Source organism: Dryas octopetala, chromosome 6 (assembly GCF_963921425.1).
Source record: "Dryas octopetala chromosome 6, drDryOcto1.1, whole genome shotgun sequence".
NCBI lineage: Eukaryota > Viridiplantae > Streptophyta > Magnoliopsida > Rosales > Rosaceae > Dryas > Dryas octopetala.
In genome coordinates, this window is record NC_141371.1 from 6720394 (window position 1) to 6746617 (window position 26224).

Consider the following 26224-nt stretch of genomic DNA (forward strand, 5'->3'; position numbering starts at 1 on the left):
TTTGTTTGAATTAGTTCAACTTTGTCAATATTTAGATTTGAGTTGCTTAATTCCATCTAATCCACTAAGATGCCTTCAAAAAAGAAAAGCAGAGAATACACTAATTGAATGATTGAATCTTCTTTAGACTGATCTAACATCCACAATGCCATTGAAAGGGTTGACTTGGCACTTTGACTTTGCGAATAACATATGCAATCAATCAATCAATCCAACCATACATCCACACACATTATATATATCTACACTACTCTATTAAACGACTATCAACTATAAATACATGTAAGCTTTACAATAAAATCCACATGTATTAACAGTGAAAATCCGCTTACACATATGGTCAACCATTTTTAACCAACCTCTTATTTCAATTATACAATCATGTCAACGACTTCCTTAAGCAATTCTCCTCCACCCCTTAATACCCTCTTAATTACCTAAGTATGGTAAAATAAGTATAAAAACCAAGCTCAAGTCTTCTATCACATATTAATTTAAAAATAATGTTTCATGAAACTCTGTTTATAACTTTATATATATATAGGGTGTTGAAAAACCCAATTCTTATTAGTCTCAATATAAAAATCATAAATCCTAGTAAAAAAATAAGAAAATAAAAACATAGACCCTCTGTTCCATACATGGTCAATGATTTGGTCAAGCCGTTGTCCCGGCACAAGCCTGAAGCCACAAGGAGTTGCACGTTTACTGCAGTCTTCGAGCCACTAAGAAAGAAGTAAAAATGTTTTGTGCCAACCTAACACCATTTTTTATTCTTTGATAACAACATTAATTTAAGACCAAATTGTTTTCTTAAGTTTCATTTTCATTTAATTTTGTATTCCCATAGTTGCGTTTATGATCAGCTACATATGGAATGGAACGGTAGGTACCATACAGCACAGGTAACAGGATATTAAACGACAACAATAATGAATGTTTGGTGAGATGGTGATGAAGGACGTACTTACTTACACAAATCATGTGTTTCATTTTTGTTTTGGCATTGCACGGCTGTTTAATCTTAATATATAAAGTTATACAATTGTAGGCACACCATCTTCTATCAAATTTAAGATTACTGTTTATTCTTTGATTAAATTTTCGATGTTAGATTTACACATTTTCACGTGTGATTTTCAAGTATAAAAAAATTTAAACTTAACATGTACAAGATTTATATTGAGTAACGTGAAATAAGTGTTGTTGTTAGTCTTGTTGTTTGTTGGAGCTAAAAGATGAATTGTCTTCTTTGATATTATATTGAAGTTACAATATTTAAGCTTTTGAGGTTAATTTAAATGGTGAATGTAACTAGGGTAAAAATTAAGATTAGACTAAATCCGTTTTGAATTGCATGACATACAATTACTTTTTATCAATAATTCTTAAGCGGAATTTTTTATAGATTTATTATTAAAATATAATTATATAGCATATAACAATTATATCTAAGCCAATCAATTACTTATTGATTTAGTGATTTTTTTTTATATTAAAAGAGATTTTAAGTTGAACTCCCATTCCGAGATAAAAAGACGAGAAACAACTATCCCCCAAGTCGAATTCATTCACGTTACATGTCATGCTATGATGATTAAAATTTGGAAAAAGTTGTAGTAACTCCCTTATTATTGATGAAAGCGAAGCAAAGGGCGATGTAAATGTGAGAAGTGAGATGGGTGCAAAAACAAATGGCGGGACCCACAGGCTCCTCAAATCCTTCCTGACGTTGTGGAATCTCTCTAGGCCTTCCCACTCTCACAGTCTCACTCACTTTGCAGTCGCCAGTTGCGAGCCGCCAACTCGGAAGAAGAGGCTTCTTTTTTCTCCTCTGGTGGGCCCCACGCGTCAACCCATTCCCTCTTTCCCAAACACCCAACACTTCTTCTCCCTCCAAATCACTCACTTCCTCACTTCTGTTTTTTATTTTTATTTTATTTTATTCTGATTATTCGCTCGGGTTTGTTGGTTTCACACTTTCACTTTGTATTTTGTATTTTGTATTTCATCTTTCTCACTTTCTCTCTCTCTTTCTGTGTAGCTCACACACACTCACTGAGTCATTTGCATTCTGCTTTTTTCTCAGAGACCCATTTTTATGGTCTCTCTTCTTCCTCTCTCTTTCTCTTTTCACACCGCCATGGAGATTTCGCTTCTTCTTCTTCTCTCTCTTCTTCTCCTCCTCGTCGCCTCCTCCTCAGCTCAAATGCCAGGTACCCCTCTCTCTCTCTCTCTATCGTTATCTGATTTATTTATTTATTTGCTTAATTTTTGTTCCAACTCTTTTCGTCGTTGAATTCAATCCCAAAGCATCACCTTTCGTATCATTTTTTGTTTGCTTTGTTAAAGCTTGCATTTTTATACTATATTTTTTTCTTATTTTTAATTGGGGAATTTTGTTCATAGATGGTATAAAAAGACTTTTATGAATAACAAGTTTCAAATTCTAAATAAATCGGACAGATACTAAATTTAATTACTTTCCATGCAACTATGCAAGACTCCAAATTCTTTGTGTAATATTTATCATATAATGTGAAGCAGGGTTTGTGAGTTTGGATTGTGGAGGTGACGAAGTGTTCACTGATGAACTGGGTCTGGAGTGGACTCCTGATCAGCTTAATTATGGAGAATCGAGCTTCATATCCGTTGCGAATGAGACGGGGAAGCAATACACCACACTGAGGCACTTTCCTGCGGATTCGAGAAAGTATTGTTACACAGTGAATGTCACAAGTAGGACTAGGTACCTTCTGAGAGTGACATTCTTGTATGGTAACTTTGACAACAATAATGTTTATCCCAAATTTGACATTTCTCTCGGGGCAACCCATTGGTCTACAATTGTCATTTCGGATGCCAATACTATAGAGATGCGAGAGCTAATATTTCTGGCTACGAGTCCCACTGTCAGTGTGTGCTTGTCCAATGCTACAACTGGGCAGCCTTTTATATCCACGCTTGAGCTTCGACAATTCAATGGTTCGGTTTACTATACTGATTTTGAACAACGGTTCTATCTCAGTGTCTCTGCTAGGATTAATTTCGGTGCAGATGGTGAGGCTCCAGTCAGGTATGTTCACAATATCTGCTTAGAAGGGCTTTGAAGCCTGCTCTTTAAGTGTGTATTTATCTGGATGTATGTTTCAAAGTAATGCAAAATCAAACTTTATAATTGGCATTGGATTAGGAAATTTGAGCAAAGAAGATGCACATTTGTAGTCTGAACTCTGTTGATCTTGAAAAAGGATTTTCCATTTTGAAGGATATATATTTCTGTAAATTTCAGGTATCCTGATGACCCATTTGATAGAATATGGGAATCAGACTCTATCAAGAAAGCGAATTACCTTGTTGACATTGCTGTTGGAACCAAAAAAGTGTCAACCAAAATGCCAATTGATGTTAATAGGGATGAAAGACCACCTGAAAAAGTTATGCAGACAGCTGTAGTAGGCACCAATGGATCATTGACTTACCGGCTGAACCTGGATGGTTTTCCTGGTTTTGGATGGGCAGTCACCTACTTTGCAGAAATTGAAGATTTGGCTCAAGATGAGTCCAGAAAGTTTCGGCTAGTACTTCCGGGAAATCCTGAGCTTAGCAAAGCTATTGTTAATATTGAAGAAAATGCCCAAGGAAATTATCGTTTGTATGAACCAGGATTTACAAACATATCCTTTCCATTTGTATTATCTTTTAGATTTGGGAAAACGTCGGATTCTTCCAGGGGGCCTCTCTTGAATGCAATGGAGATAAATAAATATCTGGAAATAAATGATGGTTCTCAAGATGGTAAGTTCAACAGTGGTATCTAAAGTGACACTACGTGCTGTTACTGCTAATTTTGCATGGTTTATGCTCTTGTTCACCATTCTCTGAAATGAATCTTTTGAAGCTGTACATTTATTTGTGAATCTGGGTTTGTATGAGTTGCAGGAGCTGTTATTGCTGGTTTAGTTTCACACTACTCATCAGCAGATTGGGCACGGGAAGGTGGTGACCCATGCTTACCAGTTCCATGGTCTTGGGTTGAGTGTAACTCAGATCCACAACCAAGAGTAGTTAAAATGTAAGGATTAAATTTTATTGTTTAAGTTTTTGGATCAATTGTTTCTGCTTCTGCATAGGTCTAGTCCCCTGCATATCTAAATAAAACTTTCACAGATATACTGACAACTGCTTTTGTACACCTTTGCTTCACAGTAAATTATCTAGTATGAATTTGACAGGGAATATCCCTTCAGACTTGGCAAAGTTGAGCGGTTTAGTTGAGTTGTAAGTTTGATGTTGCGTTCTTGTTTTTTTGAATGGTGTCAACTGTTTCCAAGTTTAATTCTATAAACTTGATGTTCCCTGCAGTGTCATAATTAATTTGTCTTCTAATTACAGATGGCTTGATGGGAACTCGCTGGCTGGTCCTATACCTGATTTCACTGGATGTGTGGACTTGAAGATCATGTAAGTCAGATGACTTCTTTTATTGATGCTTTTCCTAAAGAGTTAACACTAATCAAAGGGCTTTGCATTATACAGTCATCTCGAGAAAAATCAGTTGACGGGTGGACTGCCTTCCTCTTTAATGGATCTACCAAGTCTGAAGGAACTGTAAGTTTTCTGAGACTTGTATATCATTTACTTAAATTGGAGAGAGAATGTGTGTGAAAGTATGTTGCAGTTGTCTTGCCATGCAATGAGTGACATGACCCTCGTTGTGTATTCTAAGTGGGTTGCATATAACTCATGGCTCTACATGCTTTTGTGCACAAGTTATACAATGACAAACTTCAGTATCTGTACAGCTTAAAAGACCTTCCATATGTGGGGTGTGGATGTGTTGTAACTCTTAGCTTGATATACATTATTGGTCCATTCTCTAATAAGTTAAGCTATCCAATGGTTGTCTAACAAGAATTTGATAAATGAAAATTTTCATATGAATAAATAGATTCTAAGATATATCTTATCATAAACTGCGTGCCTATTTGAGACGAAAAAGACAAATGATTATTATAATTTTAAACTTGGAAAAGAAGTAACCCATGAAATTATTTATGCTGCTCATTTTGCTTTTAATCTTTGTTTTGTAATGGATGTTTGACATGTTGCGTTGAGTAAAAGATCTTATATACTTGGTGAATCTCATGTTTGCAGGTATGTGCAAAATAATTTGCTATCCGGAACAGTGCCATCAGGTCTTCTCAATAAAGTGATTGTGGAGTGAGTAGTACTTTATAGAGATAAAGCTGAAATACATAAAAAAAAGAAGCCATATGTTAATTGTGAATTTTAAAATGAGTATAAACCTTGCAGTAAGTTTGTCTGCTTCAATTATAGTAATAATCAGAATGTCCTATGCTGAGTGCACATGATTTTCCAGTCTTAAATTTGATCTTGCATGCTGATTATATACAAACATACATCTTTATCTTGGTTCATCAAATCTATCTCTCCTCTAAAGATGTCCAATTTTTATCTTTATTCTGGTCAACTGGGCCTTGTATTCATCACAACTTTCTGCGCTTGCTTCTGACAGCTACAATGCAAACATTAATCTTCGAAAAGGGAGTACAAGTAAAAGCCACGTAAATATTATTATTGGGACATCAGTTGGGGCTGCTGTCTTGGTAATAGCTACCATTGTATCTTGTGTACTTTTGCGCAAAGGAAAGAAGAAATATGATGTGCAAGGTATGAGTCTGAAACAATCTCAGGGATTATTATATATTTTTTTTTTCTTTTAACTCTCAGTTGCTCGAACATGATGATGTAAATCTAACTTGTTATAGACCAACTTGGACGTCCCCTACCTGCACAAAGGCTAGTTTCTTCCAAGAATGATGCTCCCTCTGAAGCTGCACACTGCTTCACTTTCTATGAAATTGAAGAGGCTACTAAAAACTTTGAGAAGAAAATAGGTTCTGGAGGTTTCGGAGTTGTTTACTACGGGAAAATGAAAGATGGAAAGGAAATTGCTGTCAAAGTTCTAACCAGTAATTCCTTCCAGGGAAAGCGAGAATTTTCAAATGAGGTTAGTATTTGGTATTGAACCTCTTTTTCCATTTTGACATTGTAATTATCTTCCCCTGCCCTTCAGGTTGCTGTCTCTCCTCATTTATGATGCTTAACCCTGTCTGTTTGCTAGTGCCCCTTTGCATCTTTCTATTTTTATGGAACTGTTGGTGATTCTTCTTTTTTTGTTTTCCTAAATTTACATAAATACATATGGAATATGAAATGTAAACTAGTGGCACATGCTTCTATATGGTCTAGGTAACTCTTCTTTCAAGGATACATCACAGAAATCTGGTACAGTTTCTTGGGTATTGCCAAGAAGAGGGAAGAAGTATGCTTATTTATGAGTTCATGCATAATGGAACTCTCAAGGAACATCTTTATGGTAAGCTCACATGTTCTCTTAAGAAAAAAAAAAAAAAAAAAAAAAAAAAAAGGAGCTAAGCTCACATGTTATTGAACGAATCTATTAAAATTTGGATGACCAATCAGTTTTAAATCATTTGTAGGCCCATTAACACGTGAACAAAGTATCAATTGGATCAAGCGCCTTGAGATTGCTGAAGATGCTGCAAAAGGTCTTATAAGCTAAAGGATTTTTACTAATTATTACTTATTTCTGACGCAGAAAAGCTCTTCCTTTGGATGAAGTATTACATTGATTCTTGTTGTTTCTCATGCTTTTTCAGGGATTGAATACCTTCACACAGGCTGTGTTCCAGCCATTATTCATAGGGATTTGAAAAGCAGCAACATTCTAATTGACAAACACATGAGAGCAAAGGTTTCAGATTTTGGTCTGTCCAAACTTGCAGTAGATGGAGCATCCCATGTGTCAAGCATAGTTCGGGGCACTGTAGGGTATCTGGATCCTGAGTAAGGCCTTCTTTTCTATAAACATTTCTGGTTTTTTGTTAATTTCAATCTAACATCATATTAAGAGAAGTTAAATATGTTACTGATGCTGTTGTCAATTGTGAAAAATTTAATGTCTTGCTTGGTGAGTGCTCCATTTTATCAATCATATGTGTTATAAATAGACAACAAAGTTAGGAGATAGGTTTATAAGGGTGACACAATAGATGTACTTTATTACTCTCATTCCCAAAAGCCATCTAAATATACTCTGCCAGAGAAGTTTTTGTTTACTGCCATTATCACATAATGTTTTCCTTTTCAGTGTTTTTTATATTAATACTTAATAATGAGAGCTCTTTTGGTCATACACATGCGACCAAAATGGAACCCTTCAGGTGTTAGACAGTGAAGTTTTTGTTTTATAATTTCATATTTTTTCCCCAAATTAGTTAGTTTTAAAATTAATCCTTTTTTCTTCTTATGGTTCAGGTACTATATCTCCCAGCAGTTGACAGACAAGAGTGATGTTTATAGTTTCGGGGTCATTCTTCTTGAGCTGATATCTGGTCAAGAAGCAATATCTAATGAAAACTTTGGTGTTAATTGCCGTAACATAGTCCAATGGGTAAGTTTGCTTTGCATTGCAAGGGTAGTTTATTTGAAACTTTTTTATCACTTACCTTTCATTATTGATTATTTTCCCTAACAATTCCACTAAAGTCACTACATGCCCTGCATGCTGACAGTCAACATGCGCCCCAATTTTACCTTTTGATTTCTCCACTTTCTACTTTAGTTTGGGGGAAAATTGTCAGAAACTATCAATACAAATACTGAAATCAAACCTTGGAATAGAAGTACCATTATTGCCAGTGATTTGATATAATTGTGGAATTGTATAAACAACCTTTTCTTAATGATGTTTATAACTTTTTCTTCATTTAATCATGTGAACTTGTTAATAAGCGTTTATTGCCTGAAATGGTTGTATCACAGGCAAAACTACACATTGAGAGCGGTGACATTCAAGGAATCATCGACCCCTCACTGCGCGATGAATATGACATCCAGTCAATGTGGAAGATAGCAGAGAAAGCTTTGATGTGTGTACAGGCACATGGATATATGAGGCCATCAATTTCAGAAGTCCTCAAGGAAATCCAAGATGCAATCCTAATGGAAAGGGGTGCTGCAGCAGCAAGAGAAGGTAACTCAGACGATACATCAAGGAATTCAATTCATTCTTCCTTGAACTTGGGTTCCATGGATGTGGGTGCAACTGAGAATTTCCTGTCAATTGATGAGTCTATTGCACGGCCAACTGCTCGATAGTGATTTGGTTGGCATGCATTGATATATAATTTTTTTTTTCTCATTTCATATTCTTTTGTTGTATATTGGGTGGCATTACTATGACTCTTAGCCATTTGGGCACATCGTGTAGGAAGGAGAAAGGATAAATAGCTATGATGTCAGGTTGCAAATTTTGATCTTGCAAATTATTAGCATAGTGGATGCTGTGTTGGTTTTTTCTTTAAGTGGTCATTGTAACTTTGGGATGTAAAACCCTGAGTCCCTGATGATGGGTTCTCAGCTACCTCAAATCTTCAAATATCAGACAAATGAGTCCTTGGTCATGGGGTTTTGTTGAAGAGTTTGGATCATTTGCTTTTGTTTTCTGTGTTAATGTTGCGCTCATGTCCAAAAACAACGTTGTTTTAGGCTTTAAGGTTGAGTCTAAGATTGTCTTTAAGTAGTTGTTCCGGGATGAACTCGCCTTTCGCAAATGTTGACACTCTAACATTCACAGTAAAAAAAATTATGTATAATAGTAACACTATATGACATGTCAATATATTATTACGAATTCACTCAAATCATAATGCTACAATTTATGTGAAAGATGAGAGTCCAATTAGTTGTCACGTAGGGAAGCCAGAATGACATGGTCCTCGATCTGTAGTGAAGCGTCCAGAAATGGCTATTATAGGCCTTGTCACAGGTGATTCCCTCTTGACTGCTTCCAAGTTCCAACCCCGACACAGTATAACCATAATGTGACCCACAATCACAGAATCACTGCCCGTCTGAGTCGAGTCGGGCCCGTCCTGAATCAAATCACATGGTCAACAGTAAAAGTTTCTGGCTAAATAGTAGGGAATAGGGGGACCTGACTCGCCGAGTCTGGTTTGCAGGTTGGGTCTTTTATTAGAAGCATTGCACCGATTGAATGCAACACCATAAATGTGAATACTATAGGTAGTAGTAGAACCATCGTGGTCAGATTAGAGTTTAGACTGCCAATTATAAATGAGAATAAAAAAGTCACATGATAAAGCAACTAGCATTTCTTAAAAATTTTAAGTTGACAACAACCATTATTGGTCTTACTTTCTTGAGTCCATTTCTTAATAAGAGATAGTTTGTCTCTTTATGAATCTTAGAAATGGTTTGTCCCTTTTTTAAATTTTCTCGGTTTGTCCTTTTATTGATCTTAGAGAGGGTTTGTCTATTTTTTTCATCAAAAACTATAGTTTTATTTTTGCTTGTGTGTCATCATGCCTCTTGCAGTGGTCGTGGTCATGTTTTTTTTCCTAATCCTATGTCATATTCTGTAACTTTGAAGCGAGAAGGAAGAAAGGTTTTTGGGTAAGAAGCATATCGACAAGAAGTCTATTGTGATTTTCTCTATTGAATCAAGAATGATTATGGTTCAATTTATCAAAAATTACGTTATTAATTGGAGATTTAAGGGTTTTTTGTTTTCGATTTTTTATTAGTCAAATAGAGCGTACAACTTGACGTTGATGCTGTTTATTTGTCTTTTATCATGTAGTTAAACTTTCTTCAAATATGTTTAATGGTTAATTATCCGGTAGAAGTCAAATTATTATTGACTCTAATTAATCACTTGAGTTATTGTTATTTGTTGAGAAAGTATACGTTAAATAAATATGATAAATTTATTTAGTTAAATGATGACCTTGTATGAAATTTTAAAATATACTTTCATAGTATGCTATTTTATAATACTAGGAATGAAAATAGTATGCTCTTTTAAATTTCATGTGATTTACTAAAATTATAAAATAGTACTTTTAAGTTACATGAAATTCAATCAAGGGAATTATCCTGAATTTAGCGATCACCGATATGTTGTCGGTTAGATCATTGGATGGATATTTGATGGTAAGCCGTAGGCCCCACATGGAAGGCAGAGGCAATGCTTATCGCACCAACACAACAACGATGATGACCAGTCTCAACAGAGGCCAGAGAGGGAAGTTACAACGACGTCGTCTTGCGAAGTAGCGAGCAAATAGAGCATCCACCCGCAACGCCCCAAAACACGTGTTGGAATCCGATTCAGAAACCAAAGCCAGGGGCGTAAATAACAGGGAATCTCATATCTCAAATACAAAATATAAAAATAAAAACAAAGCAAAGCGACCCCCAAAATTAAGAAAGCGAAAGCCAAACAAGCAAAACCAACGGTGCTGATAAACCTCGCTCTCTCAATCTCAGTCGTCTCCTCTCTCCTCACTTATCCAGCGTCCGATCCCCCATCGATCCAAAGCCCCTCGCGCTCTCGCGCCCAAATAATAAACCAACTCAAAAATCCCCAGGTAACAACAATCCCCCACTCTCACTTTGCTCACTCTCTCTCTCTCTTCCTCTCTTTCTTTCTCTCTCTTTTGATTATGGCGGGGACGGGGTTTCGGGTTCGGATTTTGATGCGGTTCTGTGGTGGTTGTAATTGCTGTGTTGTTGGGCTAGGGTTTCCATGGCGGAAGGTCCGACGAGTCCCGGCGGCGGCAGCCACGAGAGCGGCGACCAGAGCCCGCGTTCAAACGTTCGTGAACAAGATCGCTTCCTTCCGATCGCGAACATCAGCCGCATCATGAAGAAGGCGCTTCCTGCTAACGGCAAAATCGCCAAGGACGCCAAGGAGACCGTCCAGGAATGCGTGTCTGAATTCATCAGCTTCATTACCAGCGAGTACGACACCGTTTCTTAGTTTTTTTTAATTTTTTTTTTCTAAATATGTTTACATATATATATTTTGTTTTTTATTTGGGAATTGAATTTATTTGTAGGGCGAGTGATAAGTGCCAGAGAGAGAAGAGGAAGACAATCAATGGTGATGATTTGCTTTGGGCAATGGCGACTTTGGGGTTTGAGGATTATATCGAACCACTCAAGGTGTACCTCGCAAGATACAGAGAGGTAACACTATCTATCTGCTAGTTTGGTTTTCGATTTTTCTTGTTGTATCTGCTTGGTTTAGGGGAAGTTAGGAAAAGGAAGAGAAAACCCATTAACTTGTTCTATCTATCGGTCCCTAGTATTAAATTATTTATTATTCAATTAACCGCTGTATTTCATATTTTTTAGGGTACTGAGCCTTTGGTCATCTCATTAGTACTGTTGTAGGTTTTGGTTGGTTTGACTTATTAGTAACTGATTTTCTTATGGGCTTTGACTGAGACACTGTTGCTTTTGTTTTTATTGGTTGTCTTCTGGGTCGATTGGATATTGCAGATGGAGGTGAGTTAACATTTCTTTTTTTCTATTTATGGGGTTGTTTATTCAATTTTCTATTGTTTGTTTTGATTTATCTTTCTCACTAATTATTGGGTTTTTGCTCGTGGCGTCTAACAGGGTGACACCAAGGGCTCAGGGAAGGGCGGAGATGCATCTGCTAAGAAAGATGTTCAGCCAAGTCCAAATGCTCAGGTTGAGTATGATTTTATTTTATTAATTAAGCGAGGTTCATTTTCTTTTGTTTTTGTGTCAGTATAAATCATGCTTACTTCTTTATAGAGGGTTGTAATTTATATGAAAATTTGTCTTATTGTCTTATGGCAGATTGCTCACCAAGGTTCTTTCTCCCAAGGAGTTAGTTACTCAAATTCTCAAGTAACCTCTCTCTCTCCCTTTCCCTCTAGCTTCAAATATTACATTGCAGTCTTTTCATTACCAACATATTTTCCAATTTACTTATAATCAGTTTCATCTCTGTATATTAAAAATACAATTTAGTGATATTTTCCTTTGCATATTTTGGAATGTTAATTGCATTATAGATTGATGACCAAGTCTTGATTGTGTGTCTTCCATTTAGTTTCCTTCTGGGGTGACTTGGTATTTTACTAAAAGCCTTGTAGGTATTGTTTTTAGTTGATGTCTCTTTTCCCATGTCAACTTAATTAATGAGGCAAGAAGTGCATGATTGCCTCATTAAGGATTCTTCAATTCCAATGGAAGTGACTGAAAAACCTTGTAGTAGCAGCTTTTTGGCAAATAGCACTTATTTCCATCATCTTTTAATCTTATTTCCATCCTTGCCAAAGTCGATGAGGCAATGAGGTACTCGTGACTAACAAAATTACATAAGGATTCTTAAACATAAGGATTCTTCAAACTCGTGACTAACAAGCTTTTTGGCAAATAGCACTTATTTCCATTAAGGATTCTTCAATTCCAATGGAAGTGACTGAAAAACCTTGTAGTAGCAGCTTTTTTGCATGAATAGCCTTTGTACACAATTTGTTTTCACATCATCTTTTAATCTTATTTCCATCCTTGGTTTTATCCACTTTGCTTAAGATACAATTTTGTTAGTCACGAGTACCTCATGTTTAAAAACTTGTGCCTTTCAAGTTTATGTAATTTTGCATGTTCTTGGTAGAATTGTAAAGGCATGTTTGTAGAATTGCAACGATATGTTGGATGATGATTTGTCTATGGAGAAGTGGGTAGCTTTTTTCTATGCAGAATGAAGTGAAAACTGCATAATAGCAGGGTGCATTAAACACTTAAGCATACATGGTTACAATGGGGTGCACTCGTTTGTCGTAGTTGTTTTATATATTAATGTTTGCATGCCCTACTGGTTGTGTAATTTATGGAATTTGTCCCACTTGGAATATCTGTTGAAAAGTTCCATGCTTGCTTTTCTCCAAAGCTTTTACTTGGCACTTTTCTGCGGAGTTTTTAGTTGGTGCTTTTCTGCCGAGTTTGTAGTTGGGGACTTTGGATCAACAATAATATTCTTTATGCTTCTTTCACCCCAATGTAATGTATATTAGGTAAGCATGTGGTGGTAGTACCATCAAAGTATGCAATGTTAGTGGATCAATCAGCCCCATTGTCATTGTGTTTCTAACTCAGTTTTCCAATAGTTTGTGACTGGTTGACACTAGCTCTATAATGTTTTAAACATGTGGTTAGTGAAACACTCAATCTCAGTCGTCTCAATCCCAATCTATGATTTTTTTTTCAGTTTTGGAAAAGTGCTACTATTTTTATTTTTAGAAAAGTGCTACTAGTTTTATTTTTAGAAAAGTGCTACTAATTTTATTTTTAGAAAAGTGCTACTATTTTTATTTTTAGAAAAGTGCTGCTTATGAAACTATTGAAATGTTATTGCTAGTGGTGAGTATATTGGTTTGCTGGTTTTTGTACTCCATACAACAGGCTAATGAATAATTTGTCATCACAGAGCCAACATATGATCGTTCCTATGCAAGGCACAGAGTAGATCCAGTCTTCTTCAGCCAATGCCATAACTTAGTTGCTCAATTGAGGAGATCTTGTTCAGTGTCCAGAACGAATATTATATTACATTATTTTTCTAATGTGAATGCTAAAATGTGAGGTTAGTTTGGTGCTTGTGTCCAGTGATATTTTCTTTTCTGGTGTGGTTTGTACATTAAGGAGTTTCTTTGAGTTGAATGTCTATTTCAAGTTGATAGTGTAGAATCTGAGGAGGATTATAAGTGATCAAACCAAATCATGTCGCGTATGATATGAACAGGCTATACACATGAACAGGCTCTGTAAGATCTAGTAGAATAAATGATTGGCATAATTTAGATTATGTTTTATTTTTATATATTTCACTCACTACATAGGATAGAAATGTATTCATTTCCTTTGCATTGACTACTCAACGCAACTATTTTTGAACAACTTGGAGTCGGGCCTTATTTTTGCATTATTACCAAATAATGGGAAAATTTTGATTCAATTGTCAACTGTTCATTTCTTGAAGCTCGATCTCTCTCCCGGATGAACCACATAGCCAAGAGAAACTGTGAACCATAATAGAAGAGCTTGCCGCACCCATGATTAGACCGTACATCTTTCTTGGTATAATAGGTAGGAGCATAAATTGAAACATTTTGGAAGTTACAAAGATAGTTATTAAATCGTTAACACGGCATAAAAACATTCCTCCTAGATATTCCCCTGATTTGTTAGCTGTTATTATCATTGCTAGGACATCTGTTATGAAACTGATTAGGAAATTTCATGCACTTCCAATTTCTATTTTATATATTTTGGAAAAGTTTATAATAGTTTTTATTTTTGGCCAATTGAAAAGTTTATAATAGTTGAATGCCTATTGCTGCCTTCAAAAGTTTCCTAAGATTCCCATTGCAATGACGGGAAAATGTTTATTTGCTTTTCAATTTCTATCAATCTTCAAATTGAGAATAAATTCTTGCATATAACTATTGTATATAACTTTCTCTTCACAAAATTGTCCACATGTCTAGCATGTAACAAGTTGAATGTATGAGCTATATATACAACAATTGTATATAAGATGGTGGTAACAGCAGTTATTATAATACTTGGGCGCGCATTAACATTCTTAGTCCACCCAGTGATATTTTAAATTTAAGTAGAGATGTAAAGCTCATTATTGTGATTACCGTTTATCTTTTTTCTTTTGAATCAACAACTATCATTCATAAGATTTGAAATTAAAATTTTTATCTCAAATAAAGCAGATGATAATTGACAGTTACTATTTACCAGTGTCCACCAGTTCTTTTTGTTTATTTATTTGGAAGATGATAGATTCGAGCTTATAATTCTTTCAAAATATCACTAATAATTTAAATTTCTGTGGAGTTTGTAAGTAAAATGAAAAGAAAATCAATTATAAAGTAGAAAGAAAAAGGTAGAGAGGGCCGTGGGGGTGGGGGTGGGGGTGGCTAAACTCCACGTCAAATGGACTTTGGCTTTTGCGCTTGCGCGCGCTGCACCAACCACCAATCCGGCTGTTTTCGTACTCTCTACGTAGTCCAATGGACGATGCAAATTACAATCCCTTTCTTCTTTTTAGATTGGTGGAATATAGAATAGGTGGACGTGTGACTGTGTGAGTGTGTGAAGTTTCCTTGCCTACTACTATGTCTTGTGAAAAAGTCATTGGAAATTATTATTAGTGGACTGTTTTCTAATTGGGAAAAATGGGTAGTTGATTGGAAATGGTATAGTTCATGCACCTAAGAATGATTCATATTAACAAAAATTTATGTCATTTCATAGTGTAAAATGTTGGGTTGTTAGTGGCAAATGGGGCACAGCTTTGTTCCAAATCTGTACTAGTTAGGACATTCTTGGTATTGTTCCTTGAGATTCCAACATAGTGGCAATGGATGATGGACCAACCTAATATTAGTTCTATTATTATTGCCAATGGTTCAATAGAGTGATGAGGTTGAGTTGATCAATCATAAATATCATCAAAATGTTCATATATGTGCGTCTAATGATATATTATCAAAACATATATAGAAACTCTCTAGTATGAATTAATCGCATGTAGGTTAATGGATTGGCCAAGACGTTTTGCTTGTTTTAACACTAGTTGTGGAATATAAATTAAAAGGATTTATATATTTTATTAATATTTAAAAAGTGTTACGAATTCATTTCATTATTTTTTCAACACTTTTTGAATAATAAATACACAATTATCATTAGCCAAAGAATACCGCTAGGATCATTGTACATGTTCTAATTTTGAGTACCTAAAGCATCTAAATTAAGGCTAATTTAACAGTGCTTTAGAATGGTCAAAAGCACTTTTGTTAATTTAAAAGTATTTTTTTGTAGCATTTAAATAAATAAAAGTATAAAAACACTTTTAAAGAGTTTTTTGAAAAACATCTAACATTTTCTTATAAAACACTTTAAAGTACTTTTACATAAATCACTTAAAATTTTTATAAAAATATATTTGTGCTTATTAATAGAAGTACTTTTAGTAAAAACGTTATTAAGTGAAAATGCTTTCAAGAATCAGCGTTAAACGAGACTAACACGATAGCTATTATCATCTTTTTCTTATTTGTACTTTTTTAATCTTTTTTTTTTTTTGACGTGATTGATTATTTAAGAGGTAAAAATTGTCGTTTATCGCTTTAGTTTTTGAATTTTGCAGTTAATTGCAATAGAAAAAGACGAGACAATTTCTGCTCTATTGTCAATTTGTCACCGAGCTTTGGAGTGGGGCCACTGGGCCCATAAAAAGGCACACAGAAGCCGGTAATATTGAAGCTCATTAACCGACGGTCCTAATCCATTCCATCCACCATCCACCATCCACCGGCAACTGCAGAATGCTATCACTACAGTTTGACGTTCGAGCCTACATCACCCATAATGCACCTCATGCACACAATATATCTAACTGCCAGCATTTGAAGTCTAATTAAATAGGGAACATGGGATAATCTTTCATTTCTTTCCTTAAAGTCCCCCATATGATAGGAGACCCACAATGAAATATTAAAGTGCAATCCTTTCATTTTTGGCAAATAGTGCAATTCTTATAAAGAAAATATATAAATAAACAAAAAAAAAGTGCAATTTTTGGTATATGCTTTTCATTATAGCATAGAATTTATTTAACCCACCTAGTAATTAGCATATATTACACAACTTTTTAAAAAACGATTATCATAAAATACGAAAACAATACATTAAGTGGTTGAATTCACTTCAATGCTTATCAAGTTTAACTATTGTGTTAAATCAAATCAGTAAATGTATTGTGCATTTGTGGCTCACTTATTCCTCATTTTTAATCTCTGAAACAAGCAATTATGAAGATATAAATTAGTATCCTAATTACTAAAATTAAGTATTATCACCTCACTTGATCATTGGTATTTAAAATTTAATTTGATTTACAAATTACAATATATGGATCATATCTCAATGTGAAAAAAGTTAGAATATATTCAATAAAAAAACAATTGGGCTTGGGCTGTTTTTTTGTCGAAGCTTGGCCTCTACGATATCTTCCCGATTGCACAAATTCTTTAATAAGAAGATTCACTACTCCATATATATCTCTAAGCTCCCGTACGCTCACACCCTCATCACCATCATCATCGTCATCCAGGCCTTCGTTTCTCAGAGAGAGAGAGAAACGTTTCGGCAGAAGACGCAGGAGAAGGAGACCATTAACCCTAAGAAAAAGCATAGACTTTCCTTTATAATTCAAGGTCTTCGATTCTCCCTCGAAGGCCGATTAACAACAGAGAAAAACGACTAGGTACAATTAAACAGCCATAATTCCCAATTTCATCGATTAATTCATCAGCTCGTATATTATTTTCTTATTTTCTCTTCGATTTTTTTTTTTTTTTTTTTTTTTTTTTTTTTTGTTGAGGATTTTTGATGAGTCTGTAATAGGCCTAAGTTGTTGGGACGTGAGGTTTGTCATGTGTGAGATACAAACGCACACTTTCACATACATAACACATTTTGCTTCCAGCTTTTTGTTTTTGATGATCATTTGGGTTTGGGTTCGGCATTTCTGGGTTAAAATATACATCACATACTTGCTAAAAGTGTTATCTAATGCTAAAGTTTTTTTTCTTATTGTTTGGTAATTCTGAATTGAATTTCTGGGTTGAACTCAGTTTTAGAACTAGAGTTGAGGATGTTCAGTTTCTGAATTCATGCGCTGACCATGCAGGACTGGATATTTATTGGATTTTCTGTGAAAAGTTGAATTATAAATGGAAAATCGGGGCCAAAAGCGTACTGAGATTGTGGATGAATTGCCGGCGGATAAGCGGGCATGCAGTTCATTGGAGTTTAGACCGAGTTCATCAAACTCGCCAGCTCAAACCCATATGAATTCTATGAACTCCACACCTGAAAACAATGACCATGATATGGACACTTCATCATCTGCTTCTGCTTCTAGCCGGTCAGAGGGAGAACCTGAGAAGGATTCAGCATATGGGTCTTGTGATTCTGATGATGCTGAGCAAGGACACAGTGATCTCCGCGACTACCAGAGACGGAGATCTTCTGGTGATCATGAAAAATTTAAGACGATCTTATCATCTTTGAGTGAAGAGACCGAGCCTTCTGGGCAGTTAGCTGTGCTCACCGAGCTATGCGAAGTATTGTCATTTTGTACAGAGGATTCACTATCTGGAATGACATCTGACTCATTATCACCGCATCTTGTTAAGCTCGCAAGGCATGAGACTAACCCGGATATCATGCTATTGGCTATAAGGGCTATAACTTATTTATGTGATGTGTATCCTCGGTCATCGGGTTTCCTTGTCCGGCATGATGCAGTTCCTGCTCTTTGCCAAAGACTAATGGCTATTGAATACTTGGATGTAGCTGAGCAGGTAATGTTTCTGTATTTGGTCATATTTATGTTATCCTGGTAGTAAATTTATGATATTGTTTAGACAAGGAAAGATTGTGGTTACAAGGGATTATTGTATTGTTCTTATGCAGTGTCTACAAGCATTGGAGAAAATGTCACGGGAGCAACCACTTGCCTGCTTACAGGCAGGGGCAATAATGGCTGTTCTGAATTATATTGACTTCTTCTCAACAAGCATACAGGTAAATGTCCAATGTCTTCTTGCTTGGAAATCTGCGCTGTTATCTTCATGAAGATGTTTATCTTGTTCTGTATTACTTTGGAACTTCAGTTTCACAAATTTTTTTCATTGTATGATTCTCATATTATATCTTATCTGCATCAGAGAGTTGCCCTTTCCACTGTGGTGAACATTTGTAAGAAACTTCCTTCTGAATGTCCTTCGCCTTTCATGGATGCTGTTCCCATATTGTGCAATCTTCTTCAATATGAGGATCCACAGGTATGAACTGAAGGATTTTATGGTTTTAAGAAATTTTTTGGATCCTTTATTGTCCTTACAACTCATATTTCTGTTTGAATTTCTCAGCTTGTCGAAAATGTTGCTGTTTGCTTGATTAGAATTACAGAGCGAGTGAGTCAGTCTTCTGAGATGCTGGATGAACTTTGTAAGCACGGGCTGATTCATCAAGCCACACATTTTATGAACTTGAATGGCCGATCTACTTTATCCCAACCAGTTTTTAATGTAGGCAACGCAATATCATTTTTCTGTGATCTGCTTCTTCTGTATTTTACTGCCTTGGAGGATGTTCTGACTATTCTACTTTTGTTGGCAGGGTTTGATAGGACTACTTGTCAAACTTTGTTCTGGTTCAGTTGTAGCCTTCAGGACTCTATATGAGCTTAATATAAGCAGCATATTGAAGGATATATTATCTACTTATGACATCTCACATGGTATGTCCTCTACTCATGTGGTGGATGGGCATTGCAATCAGGTTTACATCTTGACCTGTAAAAGTGGGTCTTTTGTCTTATTTTTTTTTTCAAGGCTACTCATTCTGATTGAGTCTTTAGAATGTCAAATTTTCTTTATGACAATATTGTGCCCTTTTGTTTTGGCCAGGGGACAATATTGTGCCTTAACTACCCTTTGTTTCTATAAATAAAAATACAAGATTATTATTCCTAAGAAAATCCAAGTATACATGTATAAATTCATGTGTGACTTACTAAATAAGTATGCGTTTTATATTTCCTCCTCAGGTATATGAAGTTCTAAAGTTGCTAAATGAACTTCTCCCTACTTCAGCCAGAGAACAAGATGCTCCACGGTTGTCAGATAAGGAATCTTTTTTAGTTGATCAACCTGATTTTCTGAAAAAGTTTGGGATGGATATACTTCCCTTGTTGATTCAGGTTTGGTTTCTGATATATAAAGCACTTTCTTTGCACCCCACCCAACCAACCAATAGTTATGTAATGTTTCCTTCATTTGTCAACAGGTTGTGAATTCTGGTGCCAATTTATATATTTGCTACGGATGCTTATCTGTTATCAACAAGTTGATTTATTTGGGCACATCTGACATGCTTGTTGAATTGCTCAGGAAGGCCAACATTTCAAGGTGACTTGTTCTCCTTTTTTTTCTTTTGGTTAGTGGCTAGCAAATATTGAAGGAATTCTAATGCTAATAAATTCTGTCAATGTGGCAGTTTTTTGGCTGGAATATTTACACGAAAGGATCCCCATGTGTTGATATTAGCCCTACAGATCGCCGATTTAATCCTGCAAAAGCTTTCTGATTTTTTCTTGGATTCTTTTATAAAAGAAGGTGTCTTTTTTGCCATTGATGCACTGTTAACACCAGAAAAGTGTTCGCTGGTAACCCTGGAAAAATGTTCGAGGCTGGTGTTCCCAGTGTTTAGTAGCACAAAGCTTTCAATTGACCCTATTCCGAAGTCTGTTTCAAGGGAGGTCCTGAGATGCTTATGTTATGCTTTTGCTAGTGGTAGGTCAGTGTCAGAAAAAGGAAGTTGCATGCTTGAAAAGGATTCTGTTTATAATCTTGCAAAGCATATAAGAACCAAGTACTTTGCACCAGAATTATATGACCCCGAGAAAGTATTAACTGATGTTCTTCAGAAACTTCGAACTTTCTCTGCTGCATTAAGTGATTTGATGAATATGTCCATAAATAATGATGCTCTTGATCAGCATGAAGAAAGGTTCTATGGTATAATGCATCAAGTAATGGAAAAGCTAAGTGGAAGAGAACCCATTTCCACCTTTGAATTTATTGAAAGTGGAATTCTGAAATCCTTAATGACTTACCTGTCTGATGGCCAGTATTTGAGACAAAAGGGGGAACTTAGTGCTGCTAAAAGTGATATATATGCTGTAGAAAAAAGATTTGAGGTGTTTGCAAGGCTTTTATATTCTTCAGACCTGCTCTCTGGGGACATGCCCATGCTAACCTTAATTCGGAAATTACAAAATGCTCTATCTTCTTTGGAAAATTTCCCTGTTATATTGAGCCATATGCCCAAGCAAAGGAACTCATTTGCTACAGTTCCATATGGAAGCTGCACAATGTATCCATGTATTAAAGTTCGTTTTGTGAGAGACAAAGGGGAGAGTTGCCTTTGTGACTACTGTGAAGATGTTCTTACTGTTGACCCTTTTTCTTCATTGGATGCAATTGGAGGATTTCTGTGGCCTAAAGTCAATGCAAAAAGGGCCAGCCACATTAAATCAGCTACGCGAGTTAAGTGCCAATCAGAAAGTCTACCGCCTCAGTCACCATCAAAAGCAAGCTCTAGTCAAGGAAGGAGTCCAAATTCTATGGAGCCAGAGAGTGTGCCAACGGAGCCAGAGAGCATGCCAATGGACTTGCCTGAGTTGCAGGTTTTTCTTTTGTGATCTTTCAATTGATTATAACTGATAGTGGTTCTTTTAGAGAGAAAAAAAAAAAAACTCTTTATTTTCTTTTTATTTTGTGAGTTCCTTTTGGTTGCATTTCTTTATCCTCAGTCATATTTTTCTGCAGGCAGATGAGGCTCATTTAACAAAGTTGGTACCTGAACAAGCAATAGGTTTAGGACAGACAAGTCCTGGAACATCTTTAGATGAAACTTACGTTGTAAGTAAATCTTTCCATCATTCATAGATTTGAACTTATGTATTTCCTTTTGATATTTCCTATTGGAATTTAGTGGTGGTTTTGATCAGACTTGCATGCTGTAATTTCCACCAGACAAAGCTTTTTCTTCATTTCTCCTGGAAATGAAAAAAATTTTAGTGTAATTTTTAAATCCTTAATAACTAGTTTACTGTTTTAAATATCTATATTCTCTCTCCCTATTATCAGCTCTAAGATGGTGCCAATGCCCTTATTTTGGTTGGTTGTGTAATGTTTCAGGAAACCGTGGAGAAAGAACTTCAATGTCCATCAGAGGAAGACACTGAGATGGAAGAACAGTGTCCTGCATCTTGTAGCAATGAAGATACTTCACCGAAACTGTTATTTTACCTTGAAGGGCAACAGCTGGATCCGACATTGACACTATACCAAGCAATTCTGCAACAACAAATGAAAGAACATGAAATTGTCATTGGTGCAAAACTGTGGAGTCAAGTTTACACATTAACATATAGAAAAGCTGTAGGTCAAAATGGTACTCAAGAATGTCTTTATTCAGCAGAAAATTCTGCTGTATCAGATAAATCTGGGGTGTATATGTTGTATACTTCATTCTTCTCTAGCATGTTTGTCTGTGAGCTTGCTTCTGACTTGGAGAAGTCAAGTCCTACTTATGATATAATACATCTGCTTAAAAGCTTGGACAGTATGAACAAGTTTATATTTTATCTGATGTCTCGTGAAAGAATATGTGCTTTTGCTGAAGGGAAAATCAATGACTTGGATAATTTTCAGATAGCAGTTACTCCAGTGCCACAGAATGAGTTTGTAAGCAGTAAATTGACAGAAAAATTAGAACAGCAGATGCGGGATGCTTTGGCTGTGTCCGTTGGTGGTATGCCATTGTGGTGTAATCAGTTAATGGCATCATGTCCTTTTTTATTTAGTTTTGAGGTCAAATGCAAGTACTTCCGATTGGTGGCATTTGGTCCACTACTAGGTCAGCCTCATTCACCATCTTATAGTGATTCAGGAGTGACAGGTGACAGGCGACTAAGCTCTGGTGGCTTGCCTCGAAAGAAGTTTTTAGTTTTCCGCGACCACATTCTGGATTCTGCTGCCCAAATGATGGACCTGCATGCCTGTCATAAGGTACTTCTTGAGGTGGAATATAATGAAGAAGTTGGTACCGGTCTTGGTCCAACATTGGAATTCTATACCCTGGTTAGTCACGAATTTCAGAAGTCTGGCCTGGGCATGTGGAGAGAGGATCATGGATCTTTTAGTTCTGGTACAAGCCATGCTGGGAATACTGGAATTTTGGTACGTCCTTTTGGTCTTTTCCCTCGTCCATGGTCATCTACTTTGGATGCATCTGATGGGATACAGTTCAGTGAAGTAATTAAGAAGTTTGTCCTTTTGGGGCAAATAGTAGGAAAAGCGCTTCAAGATGGGAGGGTCTTGGATCTGCATTTCTCCAAAGCCTTCTATAAACTTATTCTTGGGCAGGTGCTCTCCCAATTCTGAACTATTTAATATTGGATTTGTATGTTTTGCACGCTAGCAATTATTTATTTCAACATATCTTTATTTGTTTTGTAGGAACTTGGTCTGTATGACATCCAATCATTTGATCCTGAGCTGGGCAAAACACTGCTAGAGTTTAAGGCTCTTGTAGACAAAAAAAAGTTTTTGGAATCTGTGCATGGAGAAAATACAACGTTTGGATTCAACTCATGCTTCCAGAAAACCAGAATTGAGGATCTTTGCCTTGATTTTACACTTCCTGGGTATCCTGATTTTGTTCTTTCTTCCAGGCCTGATCATAACATGGTAAGTCTCACCTGACCACGATCTCATTCTTTTTTTTTCTGATGAAGTGAAAATTCAACCCTCTTCATGTTCTAGGTTGATGTAAGAAACTTGGAAGATTTTGTTTCACTTGTGGCGGATGCAACTATAAATGCTGGAATTTCTAGACAAGTGGAAGCTTTTAAATCTGGTTTCAACCAGGTCTGTACTGTCATGTACTCTCTTTTTATGCAACAAGGATGGAGTCTAAATTACCTTGATGCTTTTTTCATTTCAGTATAATTGAAATGATTTGTTTGATCTTTGATTCTTCAGGTTTTTCCTATTGAGCATCTTCAGATTTTCACTGAAGAAGATTTAGAGCGTTTACTATGTGGAGAACGCGACTCTTGGGCTGTATGTTTACAACCACTTTATTATGAATTGTTTTAAGGACTGCTAACTATATTCCTAATTTATATTATTTATCTTGGCAGTTCAATGAGCTCCTTGATCATATCAAGTTTGACCATGGCTACACTGTTAGCAGTCCTCCCATTATTAATGTTAGTGTTATTTTATCTTAGTTTGTGTTGATATTTCACTTGCATTCAAGAAATTTAGATACTATCAATTTCTCTGGAATTTTCAGTTGCTGGAAATCATACAAAAGTTTGACCAAGAACAGCGAAGAGCGTTTCTGCAGTTTGTGACTGGGGCACCTCGCCTGCCTCCAGGAGGTTTTGCATCTCTCAGTCCAAAATTAACCATTGTTCGAAAGGTCAATACTAGCAAAACATCTTGTTTCCTGATTTCTGTTTATTCTTTGCTTAGGCATCATCTGATCATCTCATTGTTTGATTTGTCTCTTTTACAGCATTGTAGCGACTGGGCAGACTTGGACCTACCAAGTGTGATGACTTGTGCAAATTATCTTAAGCTACCACCTTACTCTTCAAAAGTGAACTATATTTTCTTTATAGCTTTATCTTGTTATTAAAAGTTAGAGAAATATTGTACAAACTAGTTGCTTACATATTTTCATTTCCTTTTTCAGGAGAAGATGAAGGAGAAGCTCTTATATGCCATTACAGAAGGGCAAGGATCATTCCACCTTTCATAGCTTTCAATCTCTCTCAATCCAAAGGAGCAATTCAATTGTGAATTTGTAATTATTAGAGTAGAAGTCTTGCTGATGTAGATAAAGAGGTGGTATTGATTGTTGAAAGAGAAGCTAATTGTGGTGAAGAAGCAAGAGGAGGCTCATCTGACTGACTGATTGGTTGGATCTGTATATAACTGGTGAATCTAGGTAGTTGACTTTAGTTCATGGTGGGGAGCTGTACAAAAAAGAAAGATGGGGACTTTAGAAAGATGGATTGCACATTAAACATCTCTGTACAATGTTGTGTACAGAGATCTTGATCATTACGTAGTTATCTTTTAGGTTGCAATGGAAAATGGTGTTTAATCAACTTTGAAATTTCTTTATCGTCTATTAAATGGGTTTCATCCTGTTTGATCAAATGCTTGTTCTGTCAGTTCCTGCATTTTGGTTGCCGTTCTTTACAGAATCTACTTGAAAATTCTTGCTATATGATTTGATAATACCACATTGAATCTTGTGTTAATTTTGTTTACGCCTATCAATAGTTGGTAGATGAAGCAAGTAGTTTGGTTGTGTCAAGTTCGCTCTGAGAATAGGAATTTTCTTGAATAGATGCACATCTATTTTCGGCAAAACTTGTGAATTTATGAAAGTAACTCGAGTGGGCTCAAGACGTGATTTAACACACCTCAAACCTCATATTAACTTTGGGAACACCTAGTATCAAATTCCACTATTCATCCCTCATAATTTTGTTAAGAATTCTTTTTTGATACGGTGTTCATAATTTTATCAAGAGTTCATCTTTGATACAGTGTTCATTTTCTCATTTTTCAATTCAATTATTTTTGTGTATGACATACAAATACCTCTCTCATTTTATCAATTCAATTAATGTAGTTTCTTTTTCAATTCTTTACATAAAGAGCATATTCTCTTAAACTTTTGGATTTAGGCTTATTTGCACATTTGATACCTGGCTTTAAGGTTTTATCTTAATTTATCCCTTTACATTTTTTTGTCTCACATAACCTCCTGAGCTTTTATGTCGTGTCCCACATTGCCTGATTCCATCAACTCCATCTACACCACCATTAAAAATGCTGACGTGTGGCATCTACGTGGCGAGGTAATTTTGTCTTTTTAGCCACAGAGGACCAATCTTTGCCATATTGGCAACCCTCCCACATTTTTTTAATTAAAAATATAAACACTGAAATTTTATCGGGGCAGATTGTGGCAGAGCGAGGGCTGGGAGGGGCATATCGGGGCAGAGCAAGGGTGTGGTGGGGTTGATTAGAGCAGAGCAAGGGCGGGGCGGCTCAGGCCAAGGTGAGGCTGGGAGGGGAGGGGGTGTGGGAGGGGCTGGGTGGGGGCGGGGGAGGAGTTGAGGGAGGGGCTGGTTAGGGGTGGGCCGATCTGTAGCTGGGCTGGGCTGGGCTGTGTGGGGAGGATCGGGGAAGGGTAAGGTTAGGCGGGGCGGGGCTGGGTGGTACGGAGCTTGGCTGGGTAGGGATGAGTTGGGGCTGACAGGTGCAGGGAGAAAGAGAAAGAGTGAGAGAAAGAGAAAAGGAGATATATATATATATATATATATATGATAGGTGGGGCGTGGCTGGCAGTTTGTGGGCATGTGCAGCGGGTGGAGAAGGAGGGGTGGCCGAAATGGTGGAAAGAGAAGGGACTGGCATGCGCAGTGGGTGGGGATGGAAGGGTTTGGTTTTTTGTTTTTTGTTTTTTGTTTTTATAAATAATTTAATTGAATTTTAAAGATTCTATTTTTAAAATATTATTTTAATTTAAAGTTTTATTATTTTATTAATTTAAATATTGTTTTAAAAATATTTTTCGGCTAAAA

General features: G+C 36.2%; 3 protein-coding genes across 4 annotated transcripts; all 3 read left to right on the forward strand.

Moving 5' to 3' along the window:
- Positions 1-2017: 2017 nt before the first annotated feature.
- LOC147281757 (Leucine-rich repeat protein kinase family protein) lies at positions 2018-8528 on the forward strand. Of its 2 annotated transcripts, none has more exons than XM_086247556.1 (15): positions 2018-2216; positions 2545-3076; positions 3293-3798; positions 3943-4075; positions 4210-4281; positions 4396-4464; positions 4540-4611; positions 5158-5223; positions 5540-5694; positions 5793-6034; positions 6277-6403; positions 6528-6596; positions 6708-6894; positions 7366-7501; positions 7873-8528. In XM_086247556.1, exons 1-15 carry the CDS (start codon positions 2102-2104, stop codon positions 8206-8208), a joined length of 2817 nt encoding a protein of 938 aa, XP_086103682.1. In that variant the 5' UTR covers positions 2018-2101; the 3' UTR covers positions 8209-8528. The 2 variants fall into 2 exon arrangements, with proteins under 2 accessions (XP_086103682.1, XP_086103683.1); XM_086247557.1 differs by having other exon boundaries at positions 2129-2216; positions 2548-3076.
- A 1800-nt stretch (positions 8529-10328) lies between these two features.
- Positions 10329-13772, forward strand: LOC147281758 (nuclear transcription factor Y subunit B-8-like). The gene is made up of 7 exons (XM_086246314.1): positions 10329-10502; positions 10654-10875; positions 10974-11103; positions 11419-11424; positions 11539-11613; positions 11746-11796; positions 13382-13772. The coding sequence occupies exons 2-7, from the start codon at positions 10661-10663 to the stop codon at positions 13418-13420; spliced, it is 516 nt and encodes a 171-aa protein (XP_086102440.1). The 5' UTR covers positions 10329-10502; positions 10654-10660; the 3' UTR covers positions 13421-13772.
- Positions 13773-17050: 3278 nt separating this feature from the next.
- Positions 17051-24874, forward strand: UPL4 (ubiquitin-protein ligase 4). The gene is made up of 18 exons (XM_086247977.1): positions 17051-17239; positions 17666-18341; positions 18454-18564; positions 18708-18824; positions 18912-19070; positions 19162-19323; positions 19592-19744; positions 19831-19952; positions 20041-21232; positions 21375-21467; positions 21747-22976; positions 23070-23300; positions 23376-23480; positions 23595-23675; positions 23756-23824; positions 23911-24039; positions 24136-24219; positions 24316-24874. Exons 2-18 carry the CDS (start codon positions 17709-17711, stop codon positions 24379-24381), a joined length of 4737 nt encoding a protein of 1578 aa, XP_086104103.1. The 5' UTR covers positions 17051-17239; positions 17666-17708; the 3' UTR covers positions 24382-24874.
- Positions 24875-26224: the final 1350 nt, after the last annotated feature.

Excerpts from the sequence above, each read along its gene's own strand:
- LOC147281758 (XM_086246314.1), top strand. The coding sequence starts at position 10,661 with ATGGCGGAAGGTCCGACGAGTCCCGGCGGCGGCAGCCACGAGAGCGGC. Across the intron at positions 10,876-10,973 it reads ATCAGCTTCATTACCAGCGA|GGCGAGTGATAAGTGCCAGA; the intron begins GTACGACACCGT and ends ATTTATTTGTAG. Across the intron at positions 11,797-13,381 it reads TTAGTTACTCAAATTCTCAA|AGCCAACATATGATCGTTCC; the intron begins GTAACCTCTCTC and ends TTGTCATCACAG.
- LOC147281757 (XM_086247556.1), top strand. The coding sequence starts at position 2,102 with ATGGTCTCTCTTCTTCCTCTCTCTTTCTCTTTTCACACCGCCATGGAG. Across the intron at positions 3,799-3,942 it reads AAATGATGGTTCTCAAGATG|GAGCTGTTATTGCTGGTTTA; the intron begins GTAAGTTCAACA and ends TATGAGTTGCAG. Across the intron at positions 7,502-7,872 it reads GCCGTAACATAGTCCAATGG|GCAAAACTACACATTGAGAG; the intron begins GTAAGTTTGCTT and ends GTTGTATCACAG.
- UPL4 (XM_086247977.1), top strand. The coding sequence starts at position 17,709 with ATGGAAAATCGGGGCCAAAAGCGTACTGAGATTGTGGATGAATTGCCG. Across the intron at positions 18,342-18,453 it reads ACTTGGATGTAGCTGAGCAG|TGTCTACAAGCATTGGAGAA; the intron begins GTAATGTTTCTG and ends GTTCTTATGCAG. Across the intron at positions 18,565-18,707 it reads TCTTCTCAACAAGCATACAG|AGAGTTGCCCTTTCCACTGT; the intron begins GTAAATGTCCAA and ends TATCTGCATCAG.